The sequence below is a fragment of the Myotis daubentonii genome, chromosome X, assembly GCF_963259705.1.
Source record: "Myotis daubentonii chromosome X, mMyoDau2.1, whole genome shotgun sequence".
In the NCBI taxonomy this organism is placed as follows: Eukaryota; Metazoa; Chordata; class Mammalia; order Chiroptera; family Vespertilionidae; genus Myotis; species Myotis daubentonii.
In genome coordinates this window covers 140,098,737-140,113,220 of record NC_081861.1, presented here as the reverse complement: position 1 = coordinate 140,113,220, position 14,484 = coordinate 140,098,737, and the positions used below count along the sequence as shown (strand labels likewise).

General features: G+C 61.5%; 1 protein-coding gene across 1 annotated transcript; it reads left to right on the top strand.

Moving 5' to 3' along the window:
- Nucleotides 1-220: 220 nt before the first annotated feature.
- SHOX (SHOX homeobox) lies at nucleotides 221-13,117 on the top strand. The gene is made up of 5 exons (XM_059679124.1): nucleotides 221-632; nucleotides 4,493-4,701; nucleotides 10,600-10,657; nucleotides 10,756-10,844; nucleotides 12,391-13,117. Exons 1-5 carry the CDS (start codon nucleotides 335-337, stop codon nucleotides 12,634-12,636), a joined length of 900 nt encoding a protein of 299 aa, XP_059535107.1. The 5' UTR covers nucleotides 221-334; the 3' UTR covers nucleotides 12,637-13,117.
- Nucleotides 13,118-14,484: the final 1,367 nt, after the last annotated feature.

Sequence of the window (14,484 nt, the reverse complement as noted above, 5' to 3'; positions counted from 1 at the left end):
AAAAGAAAGCCAATTGCCGAAGTGGAGGTGGGAGTGGGGGGTGGGGGGTGGGGGGGGCAGAGATTGCGTCTCGGCGTGCGCCCCGCCGCCCCGGAGCCTTAATTGCTGCCGACAGGGGCGCGCGGGGGGGAAGCTGGGCGGAGGTAGCCGCGTATAAATAGTGAGACACCCAATTGCGAAGCATAAATCACCGGCAGGAGGGACCTACCCTCACACGGACCGTCGTCTCCGCGCGCGCGCGCGCTCGGGGAGGTGTGCGCACCCCAGCCCCGGCTCCCAGCCAGCCAGCCCCGCCGAGCCCCCCGCGGACCCCCGCCGGCCCCCCTGGGCCGCGATGGAGGAACTCACGGCGTTTGTATCCAAATCTTTTGACCAGAAGACGAAGGAGAGCGGCGGCGGCGCCGGCGGCGGTGGTGGTGGTGCCGGCGGCGGCGGGAAGAAAGATTCCATCACCTACCGGGAAGTTTTGGAGAGCGGACTGGCGCGCGCCCGGGAGTTGGGGGCCTCGGACTCCAATCTACAGGACATAACGGACGCCGGCGGCCACTGCCCGGTGCATTTGTTCAAAGACCACGCGGACAGCGACAAGGACAAGCTGAAGGAGTTTGGCACCGCGGGGAGGGTCACGGAAGGTAAGCGGGCCGGGGGGCCTCGCCTCCTCGCCGCCAGAGCCTGCACCGCCTGCCCCATCCGCTCCGTGCCCGCGCGCGCGCCGCGGGGAGTCGGCTCCTGGAAAGGCGGGTTCGCTCTCAGTTCTTCCCCCAACGGATTAGCCACGGCTCTCGGCTGGAAAGGATCTGGCTTTTTCGTTAGAGAGGAAAAAAACGGGGGAGGCCAGCGCGGAGGCAGGGAGGGGAGCGAGGCTGGGCAGGGGCCGGACTCCCTTCTCCCGGCGGGCGTTGCCACTGCCCGCCGTCTGGGGGAACTTGCCGGGGTTGGGGTCGATGAGAGAGGGCGAGGGGGCAGGCGCCTGAAAACCAGAATTCGCCTCCCTGCTACGCTTCCGCAAATGCAGACACCCTCGTGCGCACGGAGCGGACATACCCGCGCGCCCTGCGCTCCCCGGCTCCCCGGCTCCCCGGAGCTAGAATCCGGCCGCTTTGGGGACGCGCGCGGGGGACCCCGGGAGTAGTCGGGGCCGGAACGCGCGGTCGCCTCATCCGCCCCCTTAACCTCTCCATAGTTTTCGCTGAGGGAAGAACTCTCCCTCGCTCCCCCCACCCCCTCGCCCCTCGCCCCCAACCCGCTCCCTTGAACTTGGAGATTGGATCCTGGCTGAGCCGAGGCCTGGAAATTAAAACCACTCCTGCGCCCGCAGGTGGCCGGCGTCTGGCTGTGGCTTTGAAGGGCGCCCAGGGAAGCTTTCGGTGGTGGTGGCGGCGGGCGGCCCTACCCGAGGCTGTGAGAGCGCAGCCGGCCTGCTGCTCGCAGACGAGAAATCTGCTCCCTGGGCTCGCCCTGTTGTTGAGTCCTGGGGGTCGGGAGGGGGTGGGGGGGGCGCAAAGTCCGGATTAGGAGAGGTTTCCCAGCTGGACAGCGGGGGGGGGGGGGTCCCACCCCGGGGGTTGGGGGGGGGGCGGGAGAGGGGGAAACGCTGAAACAAGGCAACTGACAGCGAGCCATCCGTCACGGGCAACAAATTGGTTACATTTCTCAGCGCTGCCTCATTACCGACGGCTAAAACGTTTAATTTTTATTAGGGAGGGAGGAAAGGCACAGGACGCTGGCCATTTGGAGAATTTGGACACAGGGGTCTAGTTTCTCTTATTTAAATGTTGAGGGAGGTCAGGGACGGGGGTTTCCCTCGAAGGGGGTCCCTCCCCTGTCCCCCCCTCCAGCACCCTCGTCTCTCTCCGGCACTTGGGGGACCCTTACGCTGTGGTGGCCGAGTTGGATGGTGACCCCCGTGGCGTGGCGTTGAAGCCGTAGGCCCCGTGCGCATGACCCAGCCGCGTTTTGGAGGCCTTGACCTCGTAGAAAAAAAGCCCCCCCTAACCCTCCCGCCTCCCCCCCCCCAATTGCTGGCTTGCTTTGCCTCGGGGCTGGTCCCCCACACCTGGCTCTGTAATTCATACAATAATGACTCTTTGCTTTGATGGAGAGAGAGGGGCCCGCCGGCTGAGCTGGACTGGGGGGGGGGGTGTGTGTGGGTCTGACATTGAATGTCAGAGGGTTTCACGGCGCTAAGGGGGGGACTCCTGCCCGGCTCCCCCACTTCTTCCGAGACTCCAAATCCCCCAGCCAGTGCAGCAAGAGCTTTTGCAAATGGCCAGGCCCGTCCGTTCGAAAAGCGAGAGGAGAAATACGAATCAGCATTCGTAGGAAAGAGAGAAGGGAGGACCGAACCCACGTTCCCATTTGCACCTACCTTTCCCCCTCCGCTAGGAATGCAGGCCCCCACCAGGCCGAGCGCACCCCCCCCTCCCAGGCTGGTATTTGGGGAGCCACACGGAGGCACCCTGGGGCACCCTCCCCGAGAAACCCGGCGGTCCCCCTGCCCGCCGCCGCCGCCGGAGCTGAGCTGTGGATTTAGCAAAGCCGGCTGCCGCCCTGGCTGCTTTGAAAGGACTTTGAAAGCCCGGGCGCCTCAGCTGGGATCCATCGTCCGAGGTTCAGAGTTCAGACGCATAAAGCGCGGAGCATGTGGTCGCCTCCGGGAAGGAATTTTTACTGCCGGGGGAAGGGACCGGGAGCTCTCTCTCTCTCTGTCAGAAAGACGTGCCGTTTTCTGGGTTTAAAAAAAAAAAAAATACAAGTTGGGGTTGAGCAGTCGACCCAAGAACCGGGACCTTGTGGTTGGATCCAGGGTGCTTGGGTTTTGGACTCGATGCTGGGTGTTGGGGGGGCAAGCAGGGGGCAGCCGGTCCCCGATTCTCTCTGGTCGTTGTTGGCGTTTCTGTCTTTCTCTCTCCCTTCCTCTCCGAAATCAGTAATAAAAATATCTTTAAAGAAAAATAAAATGCAAGTTGAGGGGGTTGGCAGCCAGCAGCCAGAAAACCCCTAAATGGGGAGGCAGAGGCTCAGGCATGGTCCAGAATGGGGGTTCGCTGTCCAGCTCAGGGCCTGGGGCGTGGAGGGCCAGGGCCCCCCCCACTTCTCTCCTCTCCCCACACAAGTCCCGAACCCCCACCCCCCACCTCCTTTGAAAGTGTCCGCCTTAATTAGTTGACGCTGCTTATTGGAGATGGTTTCGGAATTGGTAGAACCCGGGAGTGTCCGGAAGATCAATCTCTTTTAAAAACACACACACACACAAAACGATTCATGTCAGAGAGGAAGGGAGAGAGAGAGAGAGAGAGAGAAACACCAGTGATGAGAGAGAATCATGGACGGGCCGCCTCCTGCATGCCCCTCACTGGGGATGGAGTCCTCAACCCGGGCCTGTGCCCTGATGGGGAATTATCCTGCGACCTCCTGGTTCATAGGTCGATGCTCAACCTCTGAGCCACGCAGGCTGGGCCAGGACCGTCAGCATCTTTTCCTTCCCCCCCCCCCCAGGGGACATCTAATTAGGGCACCGAGGTGCTCAGCCACCCCAGGGTGGTGGGGAGGAGAGGGGAAGGGAAATATTGGAGACCCGGCTCACAGCAGTGTCGAGTGGATTTTAAACCCCTGAGCTTGGCAAGAAAGGACTCCATTTCCAAAAAGCGAGGAGGAGACGCGTCGGGGCCAGAGGCTCCTAGAAGTTGACTGTCTTGCCTGGGACACACACCTCCCTCTCCCCTCTCCCCTCTCCCCCCCAACTCACTCCTCCCCGCAACTACAGACGCTGCCATGATTTTGGGAAATAAGAAAGTTCCACGCTTTGGCGCCCTGCTGGGGCGTGTTCCGGACCCGCGTGGGTGCGAATATGTGTGTGTGTGAAAGAGAGAGGGGCTGTGCTCACAGGCGCGCACCCCCTGGTGCGCATGGAGACCAGGGTGGGGGGTCGTGCGCCCAGGTTCCTGGCGCGCACGGAGGGAGTCTTCGGCTGGCTCCTAGGGCTCGGCTGGCGCTTGAGGAGACGAGAGGAGAGAAGAGAGAGAGAGAGGAGAGAGAGAGAGAGGAGAGAGAGAGACAGGCTATCTGCTTCTGTCAACAGACACAAAGTAAAAGAAATAAGGGAACCGTTTGGAGATCAGAAATACGGCCCCGCCAGGGCCTGAGTTGTTACAAAACAGCGCGTCTCCCCCCCCCCCCCCCCGCCCTTGAGTTGCTTTTATCGACTTTGACGCAGACTTGGCGTCAGGGCGCGAGTGGATGGCGAGGCCCCGCTTGCACACGCTTCGGTTTCCACCGGGGCGCACGCGAAAGTGTCCACCGCGCCTCGCACGCCTGTGTGCGTGGCCCGTCTGTCAGGGGCCCAGGGCGCACGGGCCTCGGGAGGCGCCCACCGGTGGTGGTGGTGGGGACTCCGGGTGGTGGTGGTGGGGACTCCGGGCGGGCGCCCCAGGGCGGTGGCGACTCCGGGAGGCCTCAGCGCTGTGCCCTCCTCTGCCCGCCCGCCCAGCAGGTCTCTACGACTGCAAGGAGAAGCGCGAGGACGTGAAGTCGGAGGACGAGGACGGGCAGACGAAGCTGAAACAGAGGCGCAGCCGCACCAACTTCACGCTGGAGCAGCTCAACGAGTTGGAGAGGCTCTTCGACGAGACGCACTACCCCGACGCCTTCATGCGCGAGGAGCTGAGCCAGCGCCTGGGGCTGTCGGAGGCGCGCGTGCAGGTAGGACCGCGGCGGGTGGGGAGGGGGCCTGGGGCCGGCCTCACCACCGCCCTCCCCACCCCCGCCCTCTCCAGGTGCTTGCCCCCTCCAGCACCGTGTACCTCTGTTCACTTCTTGGGGCTCTGTTCTCTCCCTCGGACCCTGACCCCCCACTTCTTACCTCTCCTTACCTGTGCGAGTCTCCTTGTTGCCCAGCTCTCTGCGGAAAAGTCACTTCTTATCCGCACACAGTCTCCTTTGAGCTGCGGCTGCCCGGCGCACCAGGGGGCCTGGGCACCTTCAGGGAGCGCAGGGACACTGGGGACCGGGCTGGAACCAGGCCCTTTTGGAGATGCCCGCAGGTCCTCGCGCGCATGGGGGCGGGGGGGGAGAGGCGCACGGTTCGCGCGCACGAAGGGCACGTGCCCTGCCTGACCTGCTGGGAGAGAGAGAGAGAGAGAGAGAGAGAGAGAGAGAGAGAGAGAGAGAGAGAGACTTACTACGTCTAAGCTATCTTAATATGTCCAGATTGTCAGGAATTTGGGTCATTTTCCCTTCTCATTTCCACCTCTTCTTCCTCCTGAGCAGCCCCCTCCCTCTATTCCGGGGAACAGAGAGAGAGAGAGAGAGAGAGATGGGGGGATTGGGGAGCGAGGGTTTCGCACATGCGGCACGTTGATGAGCTGGGCTGCTGCCCACGCGGGGGCCGGATTAGCCTCAGCGCGCTCGCGGGGCTCCAGGAGGGAGGAGGAGGGGGGGACGGACGGACGGAAGCCTGGTGCCCCATCTGGCCAGCCCCTGTCGGAGGGGCCCTGGGTGTGCACGTAGCACGTGCGAGGAGGAGGAGGAGGAGGAGGAGGAGGAGGAGGAGGAGGGCCCCCGAGCGAGGCTCTGCGAACGCGAAATTAATAAGTAATAATTTATGGATGAGGGGAGACCCGCCGAGGTCCGTTCCCTTCGTGCGCAAGCAGCGCCGACACCCCCCCCTGGGGAGGCCGGCCATCCGTCTGTCCCTGGGTCTGTCCGTTGCCACCGTTCGGAGAAGGACAGGAGGGCCGGGGAGTGGAGGGCAGGATCCTGGGGGGGCCTCCGGGGACCGGTTTTACATACACGGAATTAATTTTGCCAACCGGGGAAGCCGCGGGCTTTAAAGGAGCCGCCGCCGTCTTGTTGGCGCGGCGGCGGCGACCCCACTCCTGGGAACCCAACTTCGTGTCCCCAATGTGTGCGTCCCCGGAACAAAACATCAAATGCGTGTTTTGTTTTTTGTTTTTTAAAAGGATAGAGGGTGTTGTCCGTAATCCTGCCAATCGAAAAAAACAGTGTGTATATATCCATTTTTTTTTAAAAAAAATATGTTTTTATTTGATTTCAGAGAGGCAGGGAGAAGGGAGAGAGAGAGAGAAACATCCATGAGGAGAGAGAAGGAGAGAGAATCTTGGATCAGGCCGCCTCCTGCGCGCCCCGCACTGGGGATGGAGCCCCCCAAACCCGGGCCTGTGCCCTTGACCTGGAATCGAACCCGGGACCCTCCGGGTTCCTAGGTTCCGTGCTCAACCACGGAGCCACGCCGCCGGCGGGAGTAGATAGATGTATATATATTTTTTTCCTTTTGCTCCCAAGCGTGTCCCATATTTTTGTTTGTTTTAGAACTTCAGAAAGCGAGGGCGACTTCCGATGAAACGCGACCAATAGACCTTTGTCTACTGGTTTCCAGAACCTTCTGGCCATCGGTGCCCCCCCCCGCCCCCCCCGTCCCCCTGGGGACCCCCTTTTCCTTTTTTTGGGGGGGGGTGTCTCCGTGGCCGCAGCCAAGGGGAGAAGGCGTTTATTTATTTATTTTTCATTTTATTTTATTTTTTGCCGGCCACCCTTCTCCGGGAAGATGAATCCGGCTGCGCCCTATAAATTAATGAAAAGATTAAACTTTGTCCGGAGGGGACATCAAACTCTCCCGTCATTTCCCCCCCCGCCGCGCGTGGTGAGCCTGTGTCTCTCTCTCTCCGAGCCCCGGCCTCCTCCTCCGTAATATCTCTCAGGCCTTGATGTAGTGTTTCGATAAAAATAAATTACTTGTAATTGAATTCCGCACTATTTCACTCCGTAGTCTATTACGCCCAGGCCGGCCAGCAGCGCACCAGCCAAAGCGCGCGCGAGGCCGGCTAAAAAAAAAAAAAAAACGGGCCATGGAGGGGGCGCAGGGGCGCAGGCAGTTGGTGGGTGGGGTGCCCGCTGGCCTCCCCAAAGCCCTAACAGAAAAAAGGGGGACCCCCCCCCCCAGTGAGTAGCTACCCATCCGATCCGGCAGGCAGGCAGGCAGGCAGGCGACGGGGAGAGTTACAAGGTCACGACCGTAAATAACAATTAAAAAACACGAACGCGGAGCACAAAAGCCGCTCGCCTTTAGGCCAACCGGGACCAGGACCCCGTGGAGAAGAAGAACACGGCGAGAGGGCAGACGGGGGTTGTGCCAGTGAGTTAGTCACGGAGGGGGGGGGGGTTGGCAGAGGGAGAAATTTTTTTTAAAAAAATTAGGGGGGTGGGTGGGAGGCGAACCACACGACCCGCAGAGCGCGCGCGCGCGCCTCCTCGAAATCCCCTTGCGCAGCCCGTGCGCGCCCCGCCCGCTCGCCACCCGCGTTTCCATTTCGTGGGGGGTGGGAGGTGAAGGGATGCGGGGGGAGTGGGGGGCGCCGAGGGAGGGAGGCGGGCAGAACTTGCTCTAAATAAATTGCGGCCCCCGACAACGAAGCTGTCGCTGATTAACCTTTTATTTTCGAAGGGTTGTCCCCGGCTCCCAGCTGCCAGCCAGGGTTGTAAATGGAAAGTTATGAGCCCCCCGCGCGCGCGCCGTAATTTAATTACCCGGCAAATATCTTTCGGGCTGGGTGGCGGGGCGGCGAGCGCGGGCTAAATTAAATGTCATTATTCACTGTCGGTAATGGAAATCAAAAAGGAAATCCGATTAGGGGTGTTTTCGGAGGGAGATGGGTGAGTGCGCGCCTAACCATCCGCGCCCCCCCCCCCCCTCCATCCTCCGTCCTCTCCTGTAAATGAAGAAATAAGTGTCTAAAGCAGTGCCGCTCGCTTTACTTAGCATGTTCACGACTAATTGGAATTGATCGCGAGTCACCCCCAAGTTTGATGGATGCCCGCGCGCGCCCCCGGCTAATTCATCACGTTTACTCCTCATAATGTTTTTGTGTTGGTTTTTTTTTTTTGTCTTCCTCTCTCCCTCTTCCCCTCCCCTCCCCCCTCCCCAACCTCCCCTTTATTTTCCCCTGCCCTTGAAGGGGAACGTGAGCTCGGCTTTTCTGGATTTAACTAGGATGGTGCCTTTTTTGTTTTTTTTTTTTTGGAAAATGCGCTTGCGGGGTGCGGGGGGGGGGGGGTGCGCGCGCGTGCGGAATGGGCCCTGGTTCATGTGAGTTTCTACTCCCCCAGAACGGGGGGGTGTGGGACCCCCCCCAGGAGAGGAAAGCGCCCCAATGGACAATGTAAAATGTTCAGGCCACCCGAATAGGGCGGCAGGAGGAATGCGATCCATCCTATAGTTTTTTTGGGGGGAGGAAACACACACACACAACACACACACACAAAAAGACCCCAAAACACAACAGGGGTCAAGATTTGGGGATGTCAAACTTGTCGGGTGGGTGCGAGGCGTAGCAGGTCCACTACCCCAGAGACTCCCCAAACCGGCAGCCACAAGGAGGAGACAAAGAAACACACCCCCAAATGCCAGAACCAGAGAATTCTCCAGCAAAAAAAAAAAAAAAAAAAAAAAAAAAAGAGAGAGAGATACAGGGAATGCAGATAAGACGTGTGTATCGGGTCGGACACAGGGTTTAGAATAACGGTGGCGAAGTTGCTCAAAAGCCCGAGAGAAAAGACACAGTCACCTCAAATTACTCTGTCAACTCAATGCAAAAAAAATCGGCCGAGAAGACAGCTGGTATCTCAAAAAACTCGTTAGTCGGGACACTCAGGACACTCGTAAGTCCAGGCCCCACTGTAGTAGGTTGGGGGGGGAGGTCCTATTTTGGGGGGGGTAATTTTCAGCAGAGCCATGCACATCCCTCCCCTTTGCAGCCTGGCGACATGAATTTTGGAAACTTCTGGAAAGCCAGTCCCCACCGCGCATGGGGTAGGGGGGTGGGGATGGGGATGGCTCAGCCTGGATGGAAATCTCAGTTCCTTCAAAGTCTCGCACGGAAAACGCCCCGATTTCAAAGACTTTCAGGTGTGGCCAACCGCCGGGTTTCGCGCGCGCCTGCTCCGGGGTCAGGGAGCGGGGGAACCAGTTAGAAAAGGAATCAAGTAACTGGGAACATTATTTTTTGGGGGGGGGGGGGCGGGAGGGGTGCTGGGCAGCGCGGGGGGAGGGGGCTTTGGGGCGTTGGGTGCGCAAGATTTTTTTTTGCCTTTGACCAGCCCACACAGCTGGGCGAGGCCTGCCTCCCGCCGCCCATTCCCCCCCCCCACACACTCTCTCCACCAGGCACCCCAAGAATTAGGCGTCTTTGGAGAAGCGGAGCCCCTGAAAATATATTGGTTTGGATTCAGACAGAGAGGAAGAGGGAGAGAGAGAGAATCATCCATGATGGGAGAGAATGATGGATCGACTGCCTCCTGCGCGCGCCCTACTGGGGATCGCGTTGGCCACCCCGGGGAAGGTGCCCTGGCGCTCTACCCACTGAGCCACACGGGCCAGGGCAGGACTCCCGTAGCCTCCACTGGGCTTCCCAGGAGGACATGGAGCTTGGTGGACTTGATTGGGGAGCAGGCGGGGATTTGGAACTATTGATCCGCCTGCGTGCGCGCCCCCCGCCTCTCCCTTCCTTGGCAGCGAAAATTCCCAAAAGTGTAAGAAGATCCGGGGTGCTCCCAAGGGGTGACAGGGTGCCGGGGCGATGCCCACATAGAAGGGTTCCCGCCCTCCGCCCCGTCCGATTTGGCTCAGTGGATAGAGCCTCGGCCTGTGGACTGAAGGGTCCCGGGTTCGATTCCGGTCAAGGGCACGTACGTATCTGGATTGCAGGTTCCCAGGCCCTGGTGGGGGCGGGGGGGGCGTGCAGGAGGCAACCCATCCGTGTGTCTCTCTCACATCGAAGTTTCTCTGCGTCTCTCCCTCTCCCTTTAAAAAACAACGGAGAAATGCCCTCGGATGAGGATTAACCAAACCAAACCAAATAAAATAAAATAAAATAAAATAAAATAAAATAAAATAAAATAAAATAAAATAAAATAAAATAAAATAAAATAAAATAAAATAAAATAAAATAAAATAAAATAAAATAAAATAAAAAAAGAAGGTTTCTCCATCCCACTCGCCATCCCCACACCAGCTTCTTCGCTTTCAATGTCTGCATGTCGCCCTAGCCGCTGGTGTGGCTCAGTGGATAGAGCCTCGGCCTGTGGACCGAAGGGTCCCGGGTTCGATTCCCGGTCAAGGGCACAGGCCCGGGTTGCGGGGCTCGATCCCCAACCAGTCGGGGGCGTGCGGGAGGCAGCCGGTCCATGATTCTCTCTCCTCATGGATGTTTCTCTCTCTCTCTCTCCCTCTCCCCTCCTCTCTAAAATCAATAAAAATATATTAAAAAATAAATCAATGTTTGCCCGTCCTCGCTCCTCTCTCACTCAGTGGGTGGGAAGGACTCAGAGAGCTCGGCGAACCCCACCCTGGGGGGTGGGAGGGAAGGAAGGGGGTGGGTAGCCAGTTTGGAGCGTGTGGTTAGGGCAGGGGATTAGATGCCCGGAGAGGCCTCGCCCTGGGCGGGCGCTCCACGCCAGAGCGCGCGCGCGCGTGGTGCAGCGAGGAGGTGGTGGAGGGTGGGTGGGGATGACGCCCTTGGTCTCCAGGCCGGGCCTGGCTCACCGAGTTCTCTTCTCTCTCTCTCTCTCTCTCCTCTCTCTCAGGTCTGGTTCCAAAACAGGAGAGCCAAGTGCCGCAAACAAGAGAACCAGATGCATAAAGGTAGGCGCGCGCGCGCGCGCACGGGGGGCGGGGGCGTCGGGGGGGGGGCGCGCGCGCCCGTGCGCGGCGCGTTCACGCGTCCTGTCTTCCCTTCGCAGGCGTGATCCTGGGCACCGCCAGCCACCTGGACGCCTGCAGGGTGGCGCCCTATGTGAACATGGGCGCCCTGCGGATGCCTTTCCAACAGGTAGCCGCGTTTTTCTTTTTCTTTCCCCGGTGGAAACCTGGCTGGGCCCCTCCGCCTCCGCCTCCGCCTCCCCCTCCCTTCCCCGCGCAAGAAAAGAGGCCGCGGCTACAAAAGACCATTTATAGACCCGTTGGCACGCGTTAAATTCACGCTGTAAAACTGCCAGGCTCACCTTCAGGGGAGTCCCGGGCCGTAAAACTAAGCACCGTGTTACCAAAATCCGAGGGAGGGAGGGGAAAAAAAATCCCACCTACCCAAGGAGCCACCCACAGACTCACCGCCAGGAGCCTGCGGGGGGGGGGGGGGCGGGGTCGACGCCCAAACCCGACCCTCCTCGAGCGCGCGCGCTAAGGGCCTAAGCTAGAGGTGTCTGCGCCGCTCCTGGACCCAGCCTGGCCCCTCACCGCGGAGTCGGCGGGCCTCTGGCCCAGCTCCGAACACCGGTCCCGAGCGCGCAGAGCGCAGCCCGTCCTGCGTGGACAGGGAGCGGCCATGGGGTGGCAAGGCGCGTGGGGTCCCAGTGTCCAAAGGGCCACGCCCGGTTCGGGACCGGGGCTGGGTAAATGGTGGAGGTATCCTGAGAGCGCAGGGCCCCCCAACCCCGCGCCCTACCTTGCGCGCGGCGCGCAAAGCCAACTTGGCACCCTGGTTGGGGCGCCCACGTGGGGGCTGGGGGGGCGCACGCGGAAGGGACAGGGGCGCGTGTCCACGACGCAAAGCTGTTTTACCCCAAAATGCGCGCCCAAGGGTATAGGGGGGCCAGTGTTGTCTTGGGGGCAGGAGCAGAGGCGGTGGGTATTGGGGGGCGTGTAACGAGACGCCTGGGAGACGGATGGGAGGACGGGCGAGTTGCGTGGTTTCAGGCTTAACCTGCCCAAGGCCCGAAGGGCGTCCGGGGCCATGGCGCTGGGCGTGGGGTGCACAGACATGGGGGTTCAAGCCCCCCCCCCTTGCCTGGGCCTCTCACAGCTCAGCCCCTCGTCCCCAGAACAGACAGGGTGGCCCTTCAGCCTCCCTGGTACCCCGACGTGGGGTCAGCCACGAGGCCCTGATGAAAGTAACCCGAGGGTTTGGCTGTGCGCCCACGAATTTGTGAGGTCCCTGGGAACGTGTGTGTCGGGGGGAAGACCTGAGCCCTCTGCCCAAACCCAGTGGAGCCTGATTCTGGGGCTCCTGTGAGGTCAAGGAGAGAGAATTCGGGGGCTCTGGTGAGGAGGGGGGCCCAGCTGTAGACACCCCAATGTTGGAAAGGACTTGAGGGTGGGTATCGCTCAGGACGGGGGTTGAGGGGGTCGCGGAGATCTGGTGGGCTCCCCAGTTCAGGATGGGACGGACACGGTGAGGAGACGACAGCCCCGAGTCCCCCAGAGGAGTGTGTGTGTGTGTGGGGGGGGGGTGGAGGGGGTCCCCAGGCTGGGGCAAAGGGGTTGGCTCCAGGGGAGAGAAGGAGAGAGGCAGGCAGCCCGTGGACTCCCTCTGGGCACGATTCTAACCTTCCGGATTCGCCCCCCCCCCTCTCCTCTCCTCCCCCCCGCCACCCCCGCAGGTCCAGGCCCAGCTGCAGCTGGAAGGCGTGGCGCACGCCCACCCGCACCTGCACCCGCACCTGGCGGCGCACGCGCCCTACCTGATGTTCCCGCCGCCGCCCTTCGGCCTGCCCATCGCCTCGCTGGCCGAGTCCGCGTCCGCCGCCGCCGTCGTGGCCGCCGCCGCCAAGAGCAACAGCAAAAACTCCAGCATCGCCGATCTCCGGCTGAAGGCGCGCAAACACGCCGAAGCTCTGGGACTCTGACCCGCCGCGCGCCCCCGCCCCGCCTCGCGCCCGCGCCCGCCCCGCACCCCGCCGCCCGCCCGCCCGCCCGCCCGCCCGCGCTGCGTCCTGCACTCGACCCCCTGCGCGCGCCCCCCTCGGCCACGCGGACTCCGGACCGGGCCCTGGCGCAGCGGCCTCCCTCCTCTTCCTGGCCAGATAGGGGGACCCCCCCCCACGTTTGGCTGGGAGAGGGGGGCCTCCCGGGAACGCACGACCCCGCCAGACCCTCGCAGAGACTGGGCAGGAGAGAGACCTGGTGACTGGGAAACCCTCGGACCCAGCCCTCGACCTGGGACCCACGTGGCGCTCGGACTCGCTTCTCTCTTTCCGCTGCGCGCGCGCGCGCGCGCGCGCGTCTCTACCCCGTGCATGCGGCCTCCTCCATCCACACCTGTTCGAAGATTAAGATCCCAGCAGAGTCTGTTTCACACACACTCACACACACACACACACACACACACACACACACACACACACACGCCTGAAAATGCGCACTTGCTCGGTCTGCAACGATGCGGCTCACGGCCAGGAATTTGCTTCAATCCATCGGAGCAGCGAGGAGCGGCGGGACACCGTGCGGATTTCAGGGTGGACACGGGTCGCCTCGGAAGTTGGGACCGCTGGTGCGCCCCTTGCGCGCGCGCGCGCGCCCCCCCCCCGCCGCCGGCAGCAATAACGCATCGCAGCTGGTGACCTCGCCAAGGTGGGGGCGGGAAAGGCCCCCCGATCTTCCGGTCCAGGTGGGCACCCCCCCCTCCTCCGCTCCCCAACCCCAGCGCCCGAGTTTAGGCTTTCCTTGTGTAACCTTGTTTCCAGAAGAGGACAAACTGTGTAACGTTGTTTCCAGACTCTGGATCTCCAGCCTTGGACATTCTTTGCAGACGCGCGCGCGCGCGAGAGAGACACACACGCGCGCACAGGGGCGCGCGCGCGCGCGCGCGCGCGCGGGGTGGGGGGTCAGCCGGAAGCTTAGGGGGGGCGGGGAGGGGAAAATGCAATGAAATCAGCGAAGTGCAATACTGTAAATACGATAGATTTTAAAAGAGAGACAAAAAAAAAAGAAATCAGCCGTGCACTCTGGACGGGTGAGTCTCGGATTTATGGGGGCCTGGGCGCGCGCCCTTGCGTGCTGGGAGCCTGGCCGGGTGCGGGTGCGCGCGCGGGGTGGGGTGGAGGGGGGAACCCTCTACCCAGCGAAGCGGACGGAGGGAGGGAGGGGTTCAGGGTGCACCGGATTGGGTGCCAATGGGGTGCGTGGCGCGGGGTGGATGGGGCAGGAGGGGGGTGCCTGCAGGTGACCCCGTGGCTGAGCTGGTGGTTGTGGGACTCGCAGGCTGGGCGAGCGGGCCAAACAGCGGATTCCAAGATCGGGTCTTGGAGACCAGGGAGTTTTTAAACTTTTTCTTCTTCTGTGTTTTTTTTTTTGGGGGGGGGTTGTTTATTTTGCGTTTTTTTTTATTCTTTGATGGCTCCTGGTCGGTCACCCAAAAGCAGGGGACTGGGGAAGGGACAGTCCCCGTGAAAAGGATATACGCAAAGGGTCAGGGTTCATGGCCACGCACCTGCATTTGGGGGTGCTGTGCGCGGCAGGTGCTGTGTGTGTGGGGAGGTGTGTGTGTGGGGGGTTTGTGGGGGGCGTCAGGCCGCCGTCCTGGGCTCCTGTGTGTGTGTTGGTCTCCTCCCCGAGGCCTGGCCAGTCCGAACCCCCTTCTCCATCCTCTCGTCTCCCCTAACCGGGCGGTCCCGCCGGCCCTGGCCGATGGCTGGCTGTTTCCAAAAGCGGTTTTTGTTCCTTCTCTGTGTATCGGTGGTCATTTCCTCTCCGTA